Below are 22,728 nucleotides of genomic sequence, written 5' to 3'. Positions count from 1 at the left end.
GAGACAGGTTGTGAGCTTGTAGATCAGCTGTATTTCAAATATAAAAAGAGCCAATCTACAAACTCACAATACGTTTCCGCAAGGCACTTTTTGGGCCGGCCACCTTGACTGACATGATTATATTTTACCGGCCAAAAAATGAAGTGGGCTAGTAATATCTATCTACTCTATCATGCACACAGTATAAACACATTAATATATGTTTTGGGCACTACATCTCATTCAACCTTAATATGCAAAACCTAGCTTTTGTTTTGTTTTGTTAATGTTAATTATGTCATCATGAATGATGGTACAAGGAAGGTTCATTACTTGCCTGCAATGTATGTGTGTCACCAACTTTATCCATTGCAGACAGACAGACATAAAATAGTCTAATAACAGCATTTTCCCAATCGGCCACGGTGGCCTGTGATCTTTATAATTAACGGCCAATTAAATATTACATTTAATTGTTAAATACCGGCTAAAGGAAGCCATGACGTGTGGTGAGCTTTTAGATAGACTATTACAAATAAATAAAAATTGCTGATCAGAACTTGCACAGCAGGTTGTGAGACGATCTACAAGCTCATATCATGTTGCGTTGTGAGCCTTTACTAAATTTCAAAAACAGACGATCTACAAGCTCACATCATGTTGCAATGTGACAGGTAGTGAGTTATTTCAAACATCAACAAGTAGAAGATCACGCTCATCCAAAGTAATTTAAAAAGCCAGATGCAGAGCAGAACTCTGCACTGGAATAACTATGATCCATAAGTTAAATGGTTTATTACCATCATGAATGTGATGTTTAAAGCCTGCTGGATCTTCCTCAGACCTCAATATATCAAACTAACAAAGATAGCCGATCTACAAGCTCACAAGGATCACATTGAGACACGTTGTGAGCTTGTATAGTTTGGCTTTTGTTTAAAACTCAAAAGTAGTAAAAGATCTACAAACTCATGAGTTACATTGTGACAGGTTGTGAGCTTGTAGATCAGCTGTATTCCAAACATAAACTCACAGTATGTTGTTTAACGTGTGATGAACTTTTATATGGACTTTTACGTTTTCTAAACAGTGGATCTACAAGCTCACAACTCGTCACATTGTGACAGGTTGTGAGCTTGCAGATTAGATTGTAGATTATCAATAATTGATATAAATAAAAATAGAGCGTCTACAAGCTCACCATGTGTCACATCATGATGTGTTGTGAGCTTTTAGATCGGCTATATTAGAAAATGTGGTAAAAATAGCCGATCTACAAGCTCAAAATGGGTTACATTGTGACGGGTTCTGAATTTGTATTTAGACTATATTTGAAAAATACCACAAGCACACAACGTGTCTCATTATAACGCGTTGTGAGCTTGAAGTCGATTTATAGTTAAAAAAAAAAAAAAAAAAAAAAAAAAAGCTAATCTACAAGCTCACAACACCTCATATTGTGTACTTTTTAATTAATTAAATTGCCGATATGCAATTGTTGTGAGCTTGTAGATCGGCTATTTTTCTAATACAAAACTATCCGATCTATACATTTACAACGAGTTGCATTGTGACAGATTGTGAGCTTGCAGATTGGGTTGTGGTAAAATAAATTAAATAGCCGATCTACAAGCTTACAATACCTTGCATAATGACAGGCTGTGAGCTTGTAGATTGGCTTCAAAAATGGCGGATCTACAACCTCACATGTTGCATTGTGACATGTTGTGAGCTTGTAGATGTAAATACTGCAGTACAGAAAAACATAAAAAAATAGAATGTACATAATAAATAGGAGATCTACAAGCTCACAACGCCTTGCATCGTGACACGTTGTGAGCTTGTAAATCAGCTTGTAATTCCTCCATATTTCAAAAATAATTAAAATAGCCAATCTACAAGTTAGCAACGCTTCACACCATGGTGTGAGGTGTTGCTAACTTATAGATGCTGAATGTTTTCTATGTAACACAGTGGTTTCCAAACTGGGACCCAGGGGGGTCCCCAAATTATTGTGGGGGGTCCCCAGATGATTATCTTAATGTGTAACATTGTTTTCTCACTCAACAGTAAACGAACCAACATACAGTATAAGTGTATACAGGGTATCTGCACATTTATAATGTTACAATTTAAGGACTTTTAAGACCTTTTTAATACCAAATTGGCCAAATTGTCAAATATTATGCAAAAAAATAGTCAAATATTGTGGAAATATCTACAAAAATCTACAAAATAGCGATGTGTAAGTGGTAGATCGGCTATAAATATACTATAAAATATATCTAGAAGCTCACAGAGCCTTGTAGATCGACTATTTTCACAATATTTATATGTGGAACCGAGTCAAACTAAATGTAATACCTCAACTCCTACAACTACCCCACCCTGACAAGTGCTTGTCCGTAGGGGTCCCCAGTTAAAATAGGAGTATGGGGGTCCCCAGTTCAAATATGATTATTTTGGGGGGTCCCCAGTTCAAGTATTTTCAGAGGTGTAAAGTAAGTATATTTACTCAAGTACTGTACTTAAATAACATTTTGAGGTATTTTTTACTTTACTTCTACTCCACTACATTTCAAAGGCATATTGTACTTTTACTCCACTACAATTATTTGAAAACTTTAGTTACTAGTTACTTGGAGGATTTTGATTATTCTTACAAAACACACATTAACTACAGTAACAGCCCTATATACATTTCGGCCATTTGAAAATAGTCGATCTACAAGCTCAAAATGCGTCTCCATGCAACACATTGTGAGCTTGTAGATCTGCTATTTTCAAATTATTTTTATACAATGTATACATTTGAAAACTTGTGAAATGGGACATTCTGCATAATGAGTACTTTCTACTTTTGTTACTTTAAGTACATTTTAATACCGATACTTTTGTACTTTTACACAAGTACATTTTGAATTCCGGACCTTTACTTGTAACAGAGTATTTCTACATTGCAGTATTGATACTTTTACTTAAGTAAAACATTTGAGTACTTTTCCACATTGATGTCATTTCACATAAACTTAATGTAAACATTTTCTCACAGAAGTCACTTCTCACCTGAGGCTTTAGGACATTCTGACTCACATTTTACTGTGTTGTCGTCGGGCAGAAACCTTGTATCTCTGACACGTTGTGAGCTTGTAGATCGGCTATTTTCACTATTTTAAAATGTTTTTAAAATGACATTAAAGGGGATAGTTCACCCCCAAAATGACTTTTTTCTATGGATTACACCCCCCATGGAGACTTGAATTCATGGAGATTTTTTTATTTTTCATCTCATTCCAAGACAATAATTTGATGACCGGCGGAGTCTCCGGTAGGAGACTCAAAATGTCAACTTTGAGTCTCCTACCGGAGACATTAGCATCTTTCCACCGGTCATTAAATTATTGTCTTAGGAATGAGACAAACACAAAACAATCTTCATGAATTCAAGGCTTCATGGGGGGGTGTAATCCATAGAAAATAAGTAATTTTTTGGGTAAACTATCCCTTTAATGTTTTGGACATACAAGGTCCGACAGAGACGATAATTATGTTGAGTGAAAACAAACAAACAGGTTGTGAGTTTGTAGATCAGCAACATTTAAAATAAAGATCTGATCTACAAGCTTACAACACGTTGTGAACTTGATCTCATGTCTTTGATCTGTGTGTGTGTGTGTGTGTGTGTGTGTGTGTGTGTGTGTGTGTGTGTGTGTGTGTGTGTGTGTGTGTGTGTGTGTGTGTGTGTGTGTGTGTGTGTGTGTGTGTGTGTGTGTGTTTGTGTGTGAATGATGTATTTAATGTTTACTGTGTTGTTTTTCTCATCAGATTTCCATCCTCTCACACTGGACACAAACACAGCATACAGAGGACTCTCTCTGTCTGAGAACAACAGAAAGGTGACATATGCTGGACAGTATCAATCATATCCTGAACATCCTGACAGGTTTGATGGAGTGACTCAGGTTCTGTGTACAGAGGGTCTGACTGGACGCTGTTACTGGGAGGTAGAGTGGAGTGAAAGGGTTCATATAGCAGTGACTTACAGAGGGATCAGCAGGAAAAGACGTGGTGGTGACTGTGAGCTGGGATACAATGACAAGTCCTGGAGTTTGGACTGTAGAGATGGTAGTCATGGTAACAGTTACACTGTCAGACACAATAGTAAGGAGACTGTCCCCTCTGTCAGTCCTTCTGGCTCCAACAGAGTAGCAGTGTATCTGGACTGGCCTGCTGGGACTCTGTCCTTTTATAAGGGGTCCTCTGACTCACTGGCACACCTGTACACCGTCCAGAACACATTCTCTGAACCTCTCTATGCTGGGTTTTGGTTACACTACCTCTCCTCCTCAGTGTGTCTGTGTGAGCAGAGATAAAGTCTCTATGTGAGGATGACATCAGGTCACCATGGTTACTCAACATGTTTGAGTGAGTGCAGGTTGGCATGGTTACCACTGTTGCCAGGATACTTTGAGACAAGCTGAGTCTGACGTCATGGACTCCATATTTGGGCATGAGTGACTCATCATGACATCACGGTGACATCATCATGATGATGTAATAAGCAGCACAGTGACAGTCACACATTAAAGATTCTGTCGATGTTGACATTTGACCCCTGACCCCCATAAGACAATATTTGTGTTAAAAATGTTACAAATTATATAAAAAACGAAAGCATGTTTCCTAAAATAGCAGATCTACAAGCTCGCAACACATTAGATTATGACACACTGTGAGCTTGTAGATCTGCTATTTTCCAATGCCAAAGTAATACATGGTTAAAGTGGTTACACTGAGTTTGATGCTATTAATGTATATTTAACGAGAAAAAGTGCTCCTCGGATCACAAGTCTCCGCCATGTCAGTTAGGTGATTATGGCCTCCTGGTGGCGCTATAATAGGCCAATGTGAAAAGGATGCCATTTATTCCTAGGCCTTGCACGGCAATCGGACACTGCATGCATGATTTGAGGCATTTTGTTCTAAAAATGTGTTTTGCTAAATTTGACCTGCTGGTGGCGCTATAACAGGCCAATGTTAAAAGGGTGGCATTTGTTCCTCAACATAGTGTGAATGTGCGTTCAAAGTTTCCCCGTAATCGGACGCTGCATTCATGATTTGCGGCATTTTGTTCAAAACGGGCCACTCCTGCAAACATTACATGTCAATGGTAGCCAATCAGGATGGCATATGAAAAATCAAACAGATCCGTCTTGATCACATGAGATCATGTGTACCGATTTGCGTGAAATTTGGATCAAATATGAAGGCTTAATATCAAAAAATGTGTTTTACATAAGTCTGCCTCCTGGTGGCGCTATAAAAGTCAAATTTGAAAAATGCAGGGCAAAGGTTTGTCCTTGGCCTCTAGAGAGTGTGCATACAAAGTTTTACACTGATCGGTGCAGTTATAGGTAAAAACACGAATCGGCCTGTTACAGCGCCACCATGAGGCTGATTTGAACATTTTCAAATGGCATTTCTTCCTCGGCCTAATGGGAATGTGTGTGCAAAAATGTATGGAAATTGCATGCTGTGTTCATGATTTGAGGCATTTTGTTCGAAACAGAGTACTCCTGCAAACTTTGAAAGACAATTTTTGCCAATCAGGATGGAATATGAAAAATCTGAAATGAGCCGTTTCTTTTAATGACTATAGAGATACTGTGTACCGATTTGGGGGATTTTTGGCCTACATTTGTAGGAGTACTGTTCATAAATGTGTTTTGCACAAATCGGCCTCCTGGTGGCGCTATAAAAGGCCCATGTGAAAAATTTGGAGCAGAGGTTCGGCTTTGGCATCCAGGGACTGTGTGTGCACAGTTTCGCTGCGATCAAGCCAACGGTGCCAGAGATTAGCTGTACACAGACAAGACAGAATGAACACACACACACACACACACACACACACACACACACACACACACACACACACACACACACACACACACACACACACACACACACACACACACGGACGGACGGACAGGGGGTAAAACATACTCTCTCGCCATGCCTTTCGGCCTGGCGGAGACAATAATTTAGCTTAGGACCTTCCTGGTATCCCCTCAAGGGGCCCCTGGACCCTACTTTGATAACCAGTGGTCTCAAAATCAGTTTAAACACGTTAACCCCCTGTATAAATTGGCTATTTGAAAGTAGCAGATCTACAAGCTCACAACACGTTGTGAGCTTGTAGATCTGCTATTAAAAAAATAAAAACATTAGATTTTTTTAAAGATATATATTTTTGATAATTGTAACAACACAAATGTTGTTCGGAGGTCCGTGGCACAAATATGTTCAAATGGGGGTCCCTGGCACAAATATGTTCAAATGGGGGTCCCTTTGCACAAATATGTTCAAATGGGGGTCCCTGGCACAAATATGTTCAAATGGGGGTCCCTTTGCACAAATATGTTCAAATGGGGGTCCTTAGCACAAATGTGTCCAAATGGGGGTCCCTGGCACAAATGTGTTCAAATGGGGGTCCCTAGCACAAATGTGTCCAAATGGGGGTCCCTGACACAAACATGTTCAAATGGGGGTCCCTAGCACAAATATGTTCAAATGGGGGTCCCTGGTTAAATCCATATTAATGTGATGTAAATATCAGTGTCATATTGTGTCTCTTATGATACAAACTCATATTTTATGTATATTTGATTTTTTATATTTTACACAAGCATAGACTGAGGAAAACTGTATATTTGATCATGTAATTCTCACAGTATCAATATTGTTTATTGTATATAAACCTTTATACTTAACCAGTTAACCCCTTATACTTTATTGACTGAAGTCCCTCAGGGTTTTGTAATTGTAAATAACACTATGTACAACAAAAAAATAAAAAAGGGGGGAAAAAGATATGTACATGAACAGGGCGGGGTCGGCTGTCTAACCACATGTTTTTAACTTAGTAGCCAATCATGTTTCAAAGTTTCTCCCCAGTTTAGTGGTTATGCCAATGAACTCCTCCCCACACACATCTCTGTGTTGTCTCCTATTGGCTCACCTGCCAGTGAGGAGCCCCCACCGGGAGGACGTAGGGCCTTCGTTCCACTCCTCCCGCCCATCACCCCCCGCTGACCAGTCTCCCCCCCCCCCCCCCCCCCCCCCCCCAGCCCATAGGAGTACATACAGTGACATATATCCTCCTCCTCCCGCCCGGCTTCCCTCCCCTGAACACGGGTCAGTTGTGTTCACATAGACGTTGGACAAAGCCGGATGCACCACGGTGGATTGTAACCCACAACCTCCGTGGTGGTGGGCAGGGACTTTACGACTGAGCCACCCGAGTGATGTGAGCAGTGTTCATTTTGACAGCACATTTCACTCATAGTTTGACTCTCATCTTGGACTTTGTCAATCACTCTGGATTCAAACATCTACTAAATATGTTTATCAACTCAAATCAATCATTTTTTATTCATTGATTCATTATTACTATTATTATTCCTCACTCATTCCATGATTGTGTTTTCATTGAATATGAATGTGATATTATTCTCATTCTTCACATGTTATTGTATGATCATGTGTAGAAGTATGAATAGTTTAATAAATGTATCCTTGACAGTCTGTCGTTGTTCCTGTGTATTAATATTCATAGTGTTGTCATGTCACCACCTCAATGGAAACAAGACCGCAAGGACTTTTTTGGACGGACCTTTTAGACAAAGTGTTATTAACTGTACTTGTGCCGTTTTACATTTCTGCCTGATCAAATATTCAATCAATCAATACAGGTCACTATAGATACAAAGCTTACTACCAACTGTAAACTGTCTCACTGATGGATAGGCCTACAGAAGCACTCATAAATAACAGATCTATATGTATTATAACTAACTCTAAATGTATTCATAAATCCTTACTATGTGCTGTTTAGATTCCTCATTAACATGATACACTGTGCACAATAATCAGAACACATGTGATATGTTATTGTTTTATTGTTCAGCTCACAATCATTCATAGATATAATGTTTATTCATAAACGTGTTCATCCAGCTCTCATTCCACTTCAGTGCATTCATCACACTAGACCAAGAATGTATCCTATCATTACATACTGTATCATATTACATCCTATCATTACATACTGTATCATATTACATCCTATCATTACATACTGTATCATATTATATCCTATCATTACATACTGTATCATATTATATCCTATCATTACATACTGTATCATATTTATATGCTTTTACAATGAGAATCATACGTCCAGTTTCTTCATCTTTCTGTCCATGGCCATGCAGCAGGGCTCATCAATGTGTCCGTGGTAAAGTTTAGATTCTCTGTTTTACATAACATTATTGTTCTTATTTTGATCTTAAGAACCAATTACTGAATGTCAGTCTCCAGGTTTTCTTCAGAATATGTATGACACTGATTTACTACCACACTATATGACACATTATGAGTCCACTAGTACTAGTGCTTCTCACACCTTTTATTTGCAAGGTCCAAGGCCAAATACATATGATTTTGGGGGTCCTTGACATGGAAACGTTAGATCACCACCGAGCAACAAAGTAAGGATTTGGAAAACAGCAGATCTACAAGCTCATAGCGCGGCACCCGGTGCCGCGCAATGAGCTTGTAGATCTGCTGTTTTTTAATAGCCCAAATAAAAGTTAAAATGACACAGATGCGTTCCCGGTCTTAATGGGTTCAGAATACACTTATAGCTATGTCAGGCAACACAACATGTTGGGGGGGTCCCCAGCGAAATTAGTTAACATAGTGTCACAATTATTTTAACCACTTAGCTTTGGCTATTAAAAAAAACAGATATACAAGCTCATAGCGCGGCACCGAGTGCCGCGCTATGAGCTTGTAGATCTGCTATTTTTGAAAAATCTAAAATGTGTGCATATCTTTGAATATATATACATTTTTAAAGCGAACATTTTTAACTCAAATATTTGCTTCTGGGGGTCCACATTTTCGATATTTCTTCAAATATTTTCTGCGAGCTTGTAAATCTGCTATTTTTATACATGGATAAAGTGGTTGTGCTTGTGTCATGTCTTTGTTTTGTATCAACTGTGAAATAATCAATCAATCATTCATCTATTTAAAATATATGGTTTTGCACTGCCATCTGCTGGACATTATGGGGATCTGCACGTTTGAACTGCATTAAAATACACAGCAATTATGTGCTTTAATACACTGATGGAAGAAGTACTCACCGTTTTTACTCAAGTAAAAGTATCTATACTGCAGTGTATTGTATTGTATTGTGTAGTGAAATACTCTGTTACAAGTTATTCTTAATATTATCTAGAGGAATCTCCAAAACTAAAGCTCCTTGTGTCTTTTTATCACTGTCCTATCAGGATATCTATAAAATACTTTTTAGCTAATAAAGTGTTGCTCAATCTAATTTTTTAAGATGTATTTGATGTTACCTATTTTATTTAATAAATTATACACTTCATTCACTAATATATATACAAAATGTTGTGTCCAAACCCATTCCTTTTTTATTATTAAAACCACATTTAATAAAATAGCGAGAAAAGCCAATCCACAAGCTTGTGGGAGCCTGTGTGTGGAATATTTAAGAGCCTTATTGTGTCTTGGAATGAGCAGTAGGAAAAGACCTATCCCACGTTGTGCAACCTCACCACAATGGGGCGACTCCACCTCTGAGAGACACAGGTAGTTCCAGGTGGTCAGGTGACGTCATTCTTCAAGGAAGAGAGAAAGAACAACATCAGTTTGTCCCTGTTTGTTCAGGTAAATAAAGTATTAGAACATAAAACATGTTCAAAATAAGCTCTGTGATGTAAAACAAAGCTTGTCTTGAGGGTTTTACCGGAAATGTGGTGATTGTGTTTTAGTTTATTGTGTGTAGTTGAATCTAAAGGTCTAAGCAGTCAGATTGATGGCAGCCATTACTGCTGCACACACACACACACACACACACACACACACACACACACACACACACACACACACACACACACACACACACACACACACACACACACCCCCACACCCACACACCCACACACACACACACACACACACACACACACACACACACACACACACACAAACACACACACCTGTGTTTTGGTTTGTTTCACTTTTACAGTGTGTTTCTGCCTTTAGTGTTTAAAGCTCCTGTTGTGTGTTTAATCCATCAGGACCGGGAACGCATCTGTGTCATTTTCTTTGGGCTATTCAGAAATAGCAGATATACAAGCTCATAGCGCGGCACCGAGTGCCGCGCTATGAGCTTGTAGATCTGCTATTTTTTTGGGGAAATCGTGGGTCTTTGAATATATATTTTTAAAGGTAACATTATAACTTAACTCTTTGCTTCTCTACAAATGTATTTTAAATCCTGACAGTTGTTGTGAAAAAAAAACATAAACAAAAAGCAACATAAGAAAAAAACATGTTGCTATAATATCAGTGGTTCTCAAATTGTATTTGGCCGTGGACCCCCATCAAAAAATATTTTGTTCCAGGGACCCCCCAGAAGTTGTAACAGAGTTAAAAATGTTCACTTTATATATATATATTCAAACATTTGCAAAACATTTCACGTTTTTCAAAAAATAGCAGATCTACAAGCTCATAGCGCGGCACACAGTGCCGCGCTATGAGCTTGTAGATCTGCTATTTTTGAATAGCCAAAGAAATCTTAAAATTACACACAGATGCGTTCCCGGTCTTAAAGGGTTAATATGTTAGTCCACCTTTTGTGTTGATAAATGTTTTTTTTTTGGTCTTGATAAATGAGTTAATTCTCTCCAGTAGGGTCTTGTAAAGTGTCTTTCTAGTAAGTCAATACAGTATTAACTGTTGTCAGAGCAGAAGTATGGAATAATGTTAATTCATGTTTATGCATAAATAATACGTTCATGTTGATAAAAACATGTAATAGTGAAGGATATGAAACATTGTCGTCTCCAGATAGACAGACTGTCTATGAGAGCTGAGATAGAACAGTATTTCAGCCTCTTGTTTTGCATTATTTGTCTTTTACAATCTTCCCAGAATGTCAGTCCACAGAGAACTAGTCAGTGAACGTGGCCCAGACTCCTTAACACATTAAAGCCGGGTAAGCATCTGTGTCATTTTTACATTACTTTGGCTATTCAAAAATAGTGGGATTTTGTGCAAACCCTTTTTTTTTTTTTTTTTGCAAGCGATCGTTTTTAACTCCGATCTGTGCTTCTGGGGGTCCCTGGAACAACATGTTTTGAGATGGGGGTCCACGGCCAAATACATATCATTTTGGGGGTCCTTAACATGAAAATGTTTTGAGCACCAATGATATAACAACAGTTTTTTTCATAAAACTGTTATGATTTAGAAGTCATTAAAGGGTCTTAAAGGGCAATAAGGTGATAGAATCCTAAAACCATAATATGTTCTACCAAAGGATGATATTTATATGTAACACAAGTGTCCATATAGAGTCTTAACACACACACACACACACACACACACACACACACACACACACACACACACACACACACACACACACACACACACACACACACACACACACACACACACACACACACACACACACACACACACACACACACACACACACACACACACACACAAACACACACACACACACTTGTGGCTATTAAAAAATAGCAGATCTACAAGCTCATAGCGCGGCACCGAGTGCCGCGCTATGAGCTTGTAGATCTGCTGTTTTTGAAAAATCCCTGGCACAAAATGTTTTTGAGATGGGTGTCCGCAGCCTAATAGCCTACATGTAATTTTGGACCCCTAGTGGTCCCCGGACCACACGTTGAGAACCAACACCATCAATGTCCAGTCACTGTGTTCAGCTGCCTGGCCCTGGTCTGAGGCCCATGCTGGCTCCCAACAGCACCATCTGCTGGTTCCCACTGGAAATAACATCACTGGCGAGCTTTTGTGTTTTTTGACAGATTGAATATTTTATTAAAACAGCATAAATTACATTTAAAATACTTTGTCAATAAAGTCCTTGCTGTATTGTTTCCATTGAGGTCCTTGGTGTGGAACCAAGTCCTTGGTGTAGAACCAAGTCCTTGGTATAGAACCAAGTCCTTGGTATAGAACCGAGTCCTTGGCTCTATATTGGAAAGAAATTGGGCCTTCTTCTTACTTCCTTCACACAGGTGTTACCAATGATACTAATGAAGGCTCTGTTCCATTCTGGTCCAGGGTGCTGATAACGTGCATGTCGGCTCACTAGAAACACTCCATTTTGGTTCCCAAATGGCCCCTTAATGGTGGGTGTGTAACTCTGAGAGTGTACACATGGAACCAAATCCCATTTGGTTCCATGTGTACACTCCCAGAGTTACAGACCTGTAAGGGTCCATTTTGTTCCATTTGTACTGTCATTTTTATTTTATTTCTTTGGGCTATTCAAAAATAGCAGATCTGCAAGCTCATAGCGCGGCACTGAGTGCCGTGCTATGAGCTTGTAGGTCTGCTATTTTTGAAAAATGGTGAAAATGTGTGCAAATCTTTGAACATATAGTTTTTAAAGTTAACATTTGTAACTCAAATCTTTGCTTCTGGGGGTCCCTGGAGCAACATATTTGACAAATGTTTGCTTTAAAAATATAAATATTTTAAGTTTTTCACACATTCTCACGATTAAAACAAATCGCTCATACTATGAGCTTGTAGATCTGCTATTTTTGAATAGCCAAAGTCTCCACGGGGTGACTAATCCATTGAAACATTTTGTTTTTGTTGGGTGAAGTGTCCCTTTAAGACCGGGAAAGCATCTGTGTCATTTTAACATTTATTTGGCTATTCAAAAATAACAGATCTACAAGCTCATAGCGCGTCAACGAGTGCAGCGCTATGAGCTTGTAGATCTGCTATTTTTAAATAGCCAAAGTGTAAAAGACTGCTTTTTTTAAGCTCAAATCAAATGTATTAAAGGAGTAGTTCATCCAAAACATTTCTTATTTCCTGACCTCGCATGACCTCACTGAGTCAAATCAAATGTATTAAAGGAGTAGTTCACCCAAAACATTTCTTATTTCCTGACCTCAAATGACCTCAGTGTGTGTGTGTGTGTGTGTGTGTGTGTGTGTGTGTGTGTGTGTGTGTGTGTGTGTGTGTGTGTGTGTGTGTGTGTGTGTGTGTGTGTGTGTGTGTGTGTGTGTGTGTGTGTGTGTGTGTGTGTGTGTGTGTGTGTGTGTGTGTGTACGTTTTCAGCCACACATCCTGTTTAGACGCTGTTTACACATTTTGACCAAAATATCTGTCAACACTTGTTGTTCCTAGAAAGAGACAAAAGCACAATATGTGTGTTTATAAATGTAGTGTAGTAACACACACTCACACAATGGATAAAAACAGGATAATTTTAACTGCATATTTAGTTTGTATCGTTGTTTGTTGTTACTTAGAATATTTTTTCAAGATTTTTCAAAAATAGCAGATCTACAAGCTCATAGCGCGGCACTCGGTGACACGCTATGAGCTTGTATATCTGCTATTTTTGAATAGCCAAAGAAATCTAAAGTGACACAGATGCGTTCCAGGTCTTAAAGGGTTAAAGGAGAAGGAACATTGGGAAGGAGCAGGCAGCATGGTAGCTGATTGATTGATTGATTGATTGATTGATTGAATAGTTTATTTAGAAGGTTTTAGAGAAAAAGCACATGAAGTACAGTTTACAATACAAGGTCAGATAAAATGGATCGCCCATAAAAGCAGCAACGGCTTGTTTCAATTGAGATCCTCATGTACTCAATTCATGGAGACATTAGAAAACAGACAGATATACACTACTATGTAGAACATCATATGAACATTTTAAAAGTAAGAAAAACTAAAAGAACTAGAAATTTGTACAGTGAACAGTTCGAGGAGGGGGGGGGGGCTAGGTTACAGGTACATGGGTATCAGAATGTTGTGGTGTATCTTGTAGACCAGGCCCATTGCAAGTTGCCGTCCTCAACCCTGAGCCATCCGACCCTATAGCAAAATGAGCAGGGGTTAGATGAGTTGTATGTTTAAGGCCAAGAAGTAGCCTTACTAGTTTGTTTTGGGATGTCTGGAGCTTTGTTTTTAAGGCCTTTAGTGGTGTTGTGGTACCATGAGGAGCATGCATAGTCCAAATGACCTTGGATGAGGGTCTCTGTAAGAATCCTCAAGGTATTCTTACTGACTAGAGAGGAGATCCTAATATACAGAAAACGGGTTCTTTGGTTGACCTTTTTGATGACTCTTGCTGCCATATGCCCTTGTCCACCTCTTGTTTGATGTGGTCGTTCAAATAGAGAAGGCATGAGTCAGTGGAGTGGGATTTTCTGAAGCCAGATTGGAGTTTGTAAATTATATATATTTTTTGTGTTGTTGTAGTGCGCTCAATGTTTTAAACACCTCATCTGTTGACATCATGGTGAGTTTAAAATCATCTTTGTGTACACCTAGATTTGTGTAGAATGCTTGGATGTTCACTCACTGTGTTAAGACCAAGGGCCCAGCATACGCCTTTGAAATTGAGTCTATATGTGAAGTAAGTTCATATGAAGGGCCTGTAGTATCGCTAATTACTTTGTAGATTTTGATTATTATTACAAAACACACATTAACCACTTCAGCCCTATATACATTTCGGCCATTTGAAAATAGCAGATCTACAAGCTCGACGCATTGTGAGCTTCCCAAATGGCCCCTTAATGGTGGGTATGTAACTCTGAGAGTGTACAAATGGAACCAAATGGACCCGTACGGGTCCATTTGGTTCCATTTGTACACTCTCAGAGTTATAGACCTGTAAGGGTCCATTTGGTTCCATTTGTACTGTGTCATTTTTATTTTATTTCTTTGGGCTATTCAAAAATAGCAGATCTACAAGCTCATAGCGCGGCACCGAGTGCCGCGCTATGAGCTTGTAGATCTGCTATTTTTTTTTAAATGGTGAAAATGTGTGCAAATCTTTGAACATATAGTTTTTAAAGGACAACTTTGTTTTTTTACAACCAAGGTTTATATTTTAGCTTGTAATTAAAGTAAATAAATGATGAGTGTAATTTTTTTTTCATTTACTGCTTTCTATAGTTTTAGCATTTTTTGCGATATTTTTTACAGTGGGCGGGGGCATTCTGTCCGGTGGCTAAATATGCCTTTTTTACACAATAAAAAAGGTCCGGCTGTCTGAGATGGCCAGATGTGAGTTATTGGGGGCTAGAAGAGCTACTGTAAATAATAATAAAGAAAACGCTGGGTTGTTGTGTTAAAAAAATACATATTTAGCCACCGGACAGAATGCCCCCGCCCACTGTGAAAACACTGTAAAAAAGATTGTGAAAATTGCTAAAACTATAGAAAGCAGTAAATTTAAATTTTTTAACACTCATCTTTTATTTACTTTAATTACAATCTAAAACATAAACATTGGTTGTAAAAAACCAAAGTTGTCCTTTAAAGTGAACATTTGTAACTCAAATCTTTGCTTCTGGGGGGTCCCTGGAGCAACATATTTGACAAATGTCTGCTTTAAAAATATAAATATTTTAAGTTTTTCAGACATTCTCACGATTAAAACAAATCGCTCATACTATGAGCTTGTAGATCTGCTATTTTTGAATAGCTAAAGTCTCCACGGAGTGACTAATCCATTGAAACATTATTTTTTTTTGGGTGAAGTGTCCCTTTAAGACCGGGAAAGCATCTGTGTCATTTTAACATTTCTTTGGCTATTCAAAAATAACAGATCTACAAGCTCATAGCGCGTCAACGAGTGCAGCGCTATGAGCTTGTAGATCTGCTATTTTTAAATAGCCAAAGTGTAAAAGACTGCTTTTTTAAAGCTCAAATCAAATGTATTAAAGGAGTAGTTCACCCAAAACATTTCTTATTTCCTGACCTCGCATGACCTCACAGAGTCAAATCAAATGTATTAAAGGAGTAGTTCACCCAAAACATTTCTTATTTCCTGACCTCACTGAGTGTGTGTGTGTGTGTGTGTGTGTGTGTGTGTGTGTGTGTGTGTGTGTGTGTGTGTGTGTGTGTGTGTGTGTGTGTGTGTGTGTGTGTGTGTGTGTGTGTGTGTGTGTGTGTGAGAAATAGGGGACGTAGCCTGAACATTTTACAATGTTAAATTTTTTTTTTGGTCTTTTTTTTGGCCTGATATGGACAGAAAACAAAACAAAATTGATAACAAAAAAAAATCCCCTAAAAAACAGACATTTCAGAGAGCCACTAGGGGGCGCTACAACTTATAAAGCTTGTGTGGGCTGCGGAACACGGAACTGCGCGTCACTGTGCTTCCACCTGACCGGTGGCGTCCTCTATGAAGCCCCCGGTTTGGCGTGGGGGGGTCTTCAACAGGGCATCTTTTCAGCTTTCGAATCCCAATAAGGGAGACTAGTAAGGCGGAATTTTGATACCATAGTGCACTTGGTGATACAAGCGCGAAATTTGGCACAGATGAGTGTGTGTGTGTGTGTGTGTGTGTGTGTGTGTGTGTGTGTGTGTGTGTGTGTGTGTGTGTGTGTGTGTGTGTGTGTGTGTGTGTGTGTGTGTGTGTGTGTGTGTGTGTGTGTGTGTGTGTGTGTGTGTGTGTGTGTGTGTGTGTGTGTACGTTTCAGCCACACATCCTGTTTAGACGCTGTTTACACATTTTGACCAAAATATCTGTCAATACTTGTTGTTCCTAGAAAGAGACAAAAGCACAATATGTGTGTTTATAAATGTAGTGTAGTAACACACACTCACACAATGGATAAAAACATGATAATTTTAACTGCATATTTAGTTTGTATCGTTGTTTGTTGTTACTTAAAATATTTTTTCTATATTTTTCAAAAATAGCAGATCTACAAGCTCCTAGCGCGGCACCGCGCTTGTAGATCTGATATCGGGTGGGCGGGGCTTGAAGCTGGGGGCGTGGCCTGTCGGCCTGGGGGGAGTGGCTTGGAGCTGTGGGCGTGGCCTATCATCTTAGGGGCGTGGTTCCAAGCCTTGGCCGTCAAAAATAGCAGATCTACAAGCTCCTAGCGCGGCACCGCGCTTGTAGATCTGATATCGGGTGGGCGGGGCTTGAAGCTGGGGGCGTGGCCTGTCGGCCTGGGGGGAGTGGCTTGGAGCTGTGGGCGTGGCCTATCAGCTTAGGGGCGTGGTTCCAAGCCTTGGCCGTCAAAAATAGCAGATCTACAAGCTCCTAGCGCGGCACCGCGCTTGTAGAGAGAGAGAGAGAGAGAGAGAGAGAGCGCACATTCGAGTTGACTCAGTGAGGTCATGCAAGGTCAGTTTCCCGGTCTTAAAGAGACACTTCACCCAACAAAAAAAAATGTTTCTTTTTGTTTTAATCGTGAGAATGTGTGAAAATCTTAAAATATTTATATTTTTAAAGCAAACATTTGTCAAATGTGTTGCTCCAGGGACCCCCAGAAGCAAAGATTTGAATTACAAATGTTCACTTTAAAAAATATATGTTCAAAGATTTGCACACATTTTCACCATTTTTCAAAAATAGCAGACCTACAAGCTCATAGCGCGGCACTCGGTGCCGCGCTATGAGCTTGTAGGTCTGCTATTTTTGAGTAGCCACAGGGACCCCCTTTGTTAACTACTTTATCTGGGGACCCCTCTGGTAGTCTGGAGTACTTATAGAGTACTTTTTGTTTTTGAGTCTTAATTAGTATTATTGGTATAACACCTGTGAAGGAAGTAATGAAGGGGCCCAATTCATTCCCAAAGTCACTTATAATAAGCAGACATGGCAACTCTGCACACCTCATCTCATCTCCCCCCCCCCCCCCCCCCCCCCCACCCCCCTTCCTCATCCACAGTCGTGGGAACAAGTACTCTGATGTTATCAAGTAAAAGTAGAAATATCACAAGAAATACTCTGTTATGTAAAATCCTGTTTTCTGAATGTTACTTTAGTAAAAGTACAAAGGTATTGGGCATCAGAATATACTTACTGTACAAAGGTAAAGTATTTCATGTTATGTCTGTTTGTACAAGACCAAGAGTCCACCATGGAAAATACGTCTCTGACTTTGTTGTGTTTTCTGATCCTTGACGTGTTATTCCAGTGAATACATTGTATCCTACTTGTATTTATCTGTTTTAACATCACTTTAAAATCAGTCAATTAATAATCCAAATCTACAAAGTAGCTTTTAACTTAAATAATTGTATTGGAGTAAAAAAAAGGTATAAATACTTTATTAGACAGACATGTAAACAGCACGAGGTACAGTCACACATTAACCCATTAAGATCTGTGTCACTTAAGACTTCTTTGGCTATTTTTGAAAAATCTTGAAAAAAAAAAGTTAGATTTTTTTCAAAAAACGTATTATATTATTATACATTTACATTTTTATCACATTTTCCAGAGTAAGGCGACTGGTTCTCAACGTGGGGTCCGTGGACCACCAGGGGTCCCGAATGCACCCACTACGGGTCTGTAACTCTGAAGGTGTGTCGTTGTGTTGACTGTATGTACTTGAGACGCTCGAACAGATATTGGTTTTATCTCTGGGTGGGAATGTTCCTTGAGAGTGTACAAACTGAACCAAATGGACTCGACACTCTCATGTCTGTGTCACTCAGGTTGAGATCCTGCGTGACACATTTCTGTCATTTAGACGTCTCTTGCGTCATGTGACGCGTCGTTGGACACTTGCCTCCCAAAGCATAACTAAAACCTAAAAAGAGCTTTAAATCTTTATGATGCACTCGCCCACTGACTCGTGTCCTTGTCGCCGCCTGTCTACAAGCTCAGACGTTGTGAGCTTGCAGATTTGGCTATTTTCACTATTTTTACATGACACTGTTGTGTGACGAAGTATACAATTGAGTGAATTAATTGACTAATTAATTATTTGAGATATATATAAACATATATATAAACATATATATAAACAAAGACCAAAGCACTCTTCTTGATTAAAGGTAAGGTCAGTGATTGTTTGTGGTTAAAGTAAGTGTTAAATAGCTCTATATTGTGATAGTTTACTCATTGTTACTGTATAGAGTGTTTGTTCAGTCACAGGAGTCTCCATGTCTCTCCAGCTCTTAAACACAACATTTATTTTCAGGTCAGGATACCAATTTTATCCAATCAGGATAGAGAACCCAGTCAGGATACAGATTAAAGTGAAACAGGAAGTGATGACACAAAGAAATGAGCAGACACACAACATTGGAACTGGAACCCTGATAAATGGGTACTTTCTCCTGATTGGCTGTCATTTTGTCACCTATACCTGAACATGTATTCTCTAACTCCATTTGGACCCCTAGTGGTCCCCGGACCACACGTTGAGAACCAACACCATCAATGTCCAGTCACTGTGTTCAGCTGCCTGGCCCAGTCTGAGGCTCCATGCTGGCTCCCAACAGCACCATCTGCTGGTTCCCACTGGAAATAACATCACTGGTGAGCTTTTGTTTTTTTGATAGATTGAATATTTTACTAAAACAGAATAAATTAAATTTAAAATACTTTGTCAATAAAGTCCTTGCTGTATCGTTTCCATTGAGGTCCTTGGTGTAGAACCAAGTCCTTGGTATAGAACCAAGTCCTTGGTGTAGAACCAAGTCCTTGGTGTAGAACCAAGTCCTTGGGAAGAACCAATCCAGAGTCTGTGACGTTATGATGATTTCATATAGTTGTACTGTAATGGAAGAAGGGCTGCGTGTGTGGATCATTACTTTGTGTTTTTTAAAGTACACATCCAGTGTTTTATTTAAATAAAGATATTTATAGCAGAACCAAAGGAAAAGCCTCTCTGGAATGGAATGTGTAAAAGACTGCAGGCATAGAGTCTCTTCTTTCTTTTTTTTTGGTACACATTCCATTTAGAGTTCTAACATATAGACAGCAGTCCTCCCACTGTGGAGTCCTGTCTGTTTAAACTCCTGTTAGAATTCAACAGGCTCTGTGCACAGCGGCCATATTGGAAAGAAATTGGGCCTCTTCTTACTTCCTTCACACAGATGTTACCAATGATACTAATGAAGGCTCTGTTCCATTCTGGTCCAGGGTGCTGATATTAACGTGCATGTTGGCTCACTAGAAACACTCCATTTTGGTTCCCAAGTGGCCCCTTATGTTGGGTGTGACATGGAACCAAATGGACCCGTACGGGTCCATTTGGTTCCATTTGTACACTCTCAGAGTTACAGACCTGTAAGGGTCCATTTGGTTCCATTTGTACTGTGTCATTTTTATTTTATTTCTTTGGGCTATTCAAAAATAGCAGACCTACAAGCTCATAGCGCGGCACCGAGTGCCGCGCTATGAGCTTGTAGGTCTGCTATTTTTGAAAAATCGTGAAAATGTGTGCAAATCTTTGAACATATAGTTTTTAAAGTGAACATTTGTAACTCAAATCTTTGCTTCTGGGGGTCCCTGGAGCAACATATTTGACAAATGTTTGCTTTAAAAATATAAATATTTTAAGCTTTTCACGATTAAAACAAATCGCTCATACTATGAGTTTGTAGATCTGCTATTTTTAAATAGCCAAAGTGTAATAGACTGCTTTTTTTAAGCTCAAATCAAATGTATTAAAGGAGTAGTTCACCCAAAACATTTCTTATTTCCTGACCTCGCATGACCTCACTGAGTCAAATCAAATGTATTAAAGGAGTAGTTCACCCAAAACATTTCTTATTTCCTGACCTCACATGACCTCACTGAGTGTGTGTGTGTGTGTGTGTGTGTGTGTGTGTGTGTGTGTGTGTGTGTGTGTGTGTGTGTGTGTGTGTGTGTGTGTGTGTGTGTGTGTGTGCCAGCCACACATCCTGTTTAGACGCTGTTTACACATTTTGACCAAAATATCTGTCAACACTTGTTGTTCCTAGAAAGAGACAAAAGCACAATATGGTGTTTATAAATGTAGTGTGTTACTACACTACATTTATAAACACCATATTGTGCTTTTGTCTCACACTCACACAATGGATTAAAACATGATCATTTTAACTGCATATTTAGTTTGTATCGTTGTTTTTTGTTACTTAAAATACTTTTTCAATATTTTTCTAAAATAGCAGATCTACAAGCTCATAGCGTGGCACTCGGTGCCGTGCTATGAGCTTGTATATCTGCTATTTTTGAACAGCCAAAGAAATCTAAAGTGACACAGATGCGTTCCAGGTCTTAATGGGTTAAAGGAGATGGAACATTGGGAAGGAGCAGGCAGCATGGTAGCTCATTGATTGATTGATTGATTGATTGATTGATTGATTGATTGATTGATTGATTGATTGATTGATTGATTGATTGATTGATTGAATAGTTTATTTAGAAGGTTTTAGAGAAAAAGCACATGAAGTACAGTTTACAATACAAGGTCAGATAAAATGGATCGCCCATAAAAGCCTCAACGGCTTGTTTCAATTGAGATCCTCATGTACTCAATTCATGGAGACATTAGAAAACAGACAGATATACACTACTATGTAGAACATCATATGAACATTTTAAAAGTAAGAAAAACTAAAAGAACTAGAAATATGTACAGTCAACAGTTAGAGGGGGGGGGTCTAGGTTACAGGTACATGGGTATCAGAATGTTGTGGTGTATCTTGTAGACCAGGCCCATTGCAAGTTGCCGTCCTCAACCCTGAGCCATCCGACCCTATAGCAAAATGAGCAGGGGTTAGATGAGTTGTATGTTTAAGGCCAAGAAGTAGCCTTTAATACTAGTTTTTTTGGGATGTCTGGAGCCTTGTTTTTAAGGCCTTTAGTGGTGTTGTGGTACCATGAGGAGCATGCATAGTCCAAATGACCTTGGATGAGGGTCTCTGTAAGAATCCTCAAGGTATTCTTACTGACTAGAGAGAAGATCATAATATACAAAAAAAACGTGTTCTTTGGTTGACCTTTTTGATGACTCTTGCTGCCATTTGCCCTTGTCCACCTCTTGTTTGATGTGGTCGTTCAAATAGAGAAGGCATGAGTCAGTGGAGTGGGATTTTCTGAAGCCAGATAGGAGTTTGTAAATTCAATTTTTTTTCCCGCAAGATACTTTTCAACCTGTTCATAAACTAGTTTATCCATGCCTTTCGAGATGGAGCTAAGAATAAAAATAGGGCGGTAGTTGCCGGGGTCTAATTTGCTTCCTTTTTTTGTACAGGGGGGTTACTCTTGCTATATTGAAATCATGGGGGACCCGTCCCTGTTTAATGGAGAGGTTTATTATGTGGGTGATGATTGGAGCAATGGAGGCGGCTCAGTCTTTTAGAAATTTGGAGGGAATATTGTCGAGGTCTGTTGCCCTGTGTTGTTGTAGTGCGCTCAATGTTTTAAACACCTTATCTGTTGACGTCCCCCCTCCCAATCGGAGGGGGGGGCGTCGATTTCGAAAATCTTGTCCCCCCCATCCAAGAATCCTGTCGGCGGGCCTGCCCGCAACAACCAATATTAACAAGTGACTTTACAGAAAAACAAGCCCAACGTCGTTTATAATAAGTAGACAATGATTCAAGATAATAATGAATGTATTAGTTATTTTCTCAATGTTTTCTAAAGTGCTCTACAGAACAATTTAAAAACATCAAACAAAGCTAAATCTAAACACAGCAAAAGTCTGGAGCGTACCTAAATATATGTTCCCTCAGCCCTATGTTCCCTCAAAACTAACACTAATCCTAACCTTAATCTTAACCCTAACCTAACCCCAAACCTAATCCTAACCTAGCCCCAAAACTAATCTTAACCCAAGCCCTAACCCCAAACTTAATCCTAACGCCAAGCCTAAT

General features: G+C 39.1%; 1 protein-coding gene across 9 annotated transcripts in view; it reads left to right on the top strand.

Moving 5' to 3' along the window:
* LOC311062090 (NACHT, LRR and PYD domains-containing protein 12-like) overlaps window positions 1-22,728 on the top strand; it is a gene marked incomplete at its 3' end in the record, with an annotated part of 437,600 nt that overhangs the window by 125,744 nt on the left and 289,128 nt on the right. Inside the window, exon 13 of one of the 9 annotated variants that reach the window (XM_084080891.1) lies at window positions 4,102-4,881. The exons of the other annotated variants lie outside the window; for them this stretch is intronic. Within the exon in view, the coding sequence (XP_083937017.1) occupies window positions 4,102-4,352 (251 nt within the window). Of the gene's footprint in view, window positions 1-4,101; window positions 4,882-22,728 lie in introns of those variants that run through there. 9 annotated transcript variants of the gene reach the window in all.

The sequence above is a fragment of the Gymnoscopelus microlampas genome, assembly GCF_963454915.1.
Source record: "Gymnoscopelus microlampas genome assembly, chromosome: 15".
Lineage (NCBI taxonomy): Eukaryota > Metazoa > Chordata > Actinopteri > Myctophiformes > Myctophidae > Gymnoscopelus > Gymnoscopelus microlampas.
This window is presented reverse-complemented; position numbering and strand designations above follow the sequence as displayed.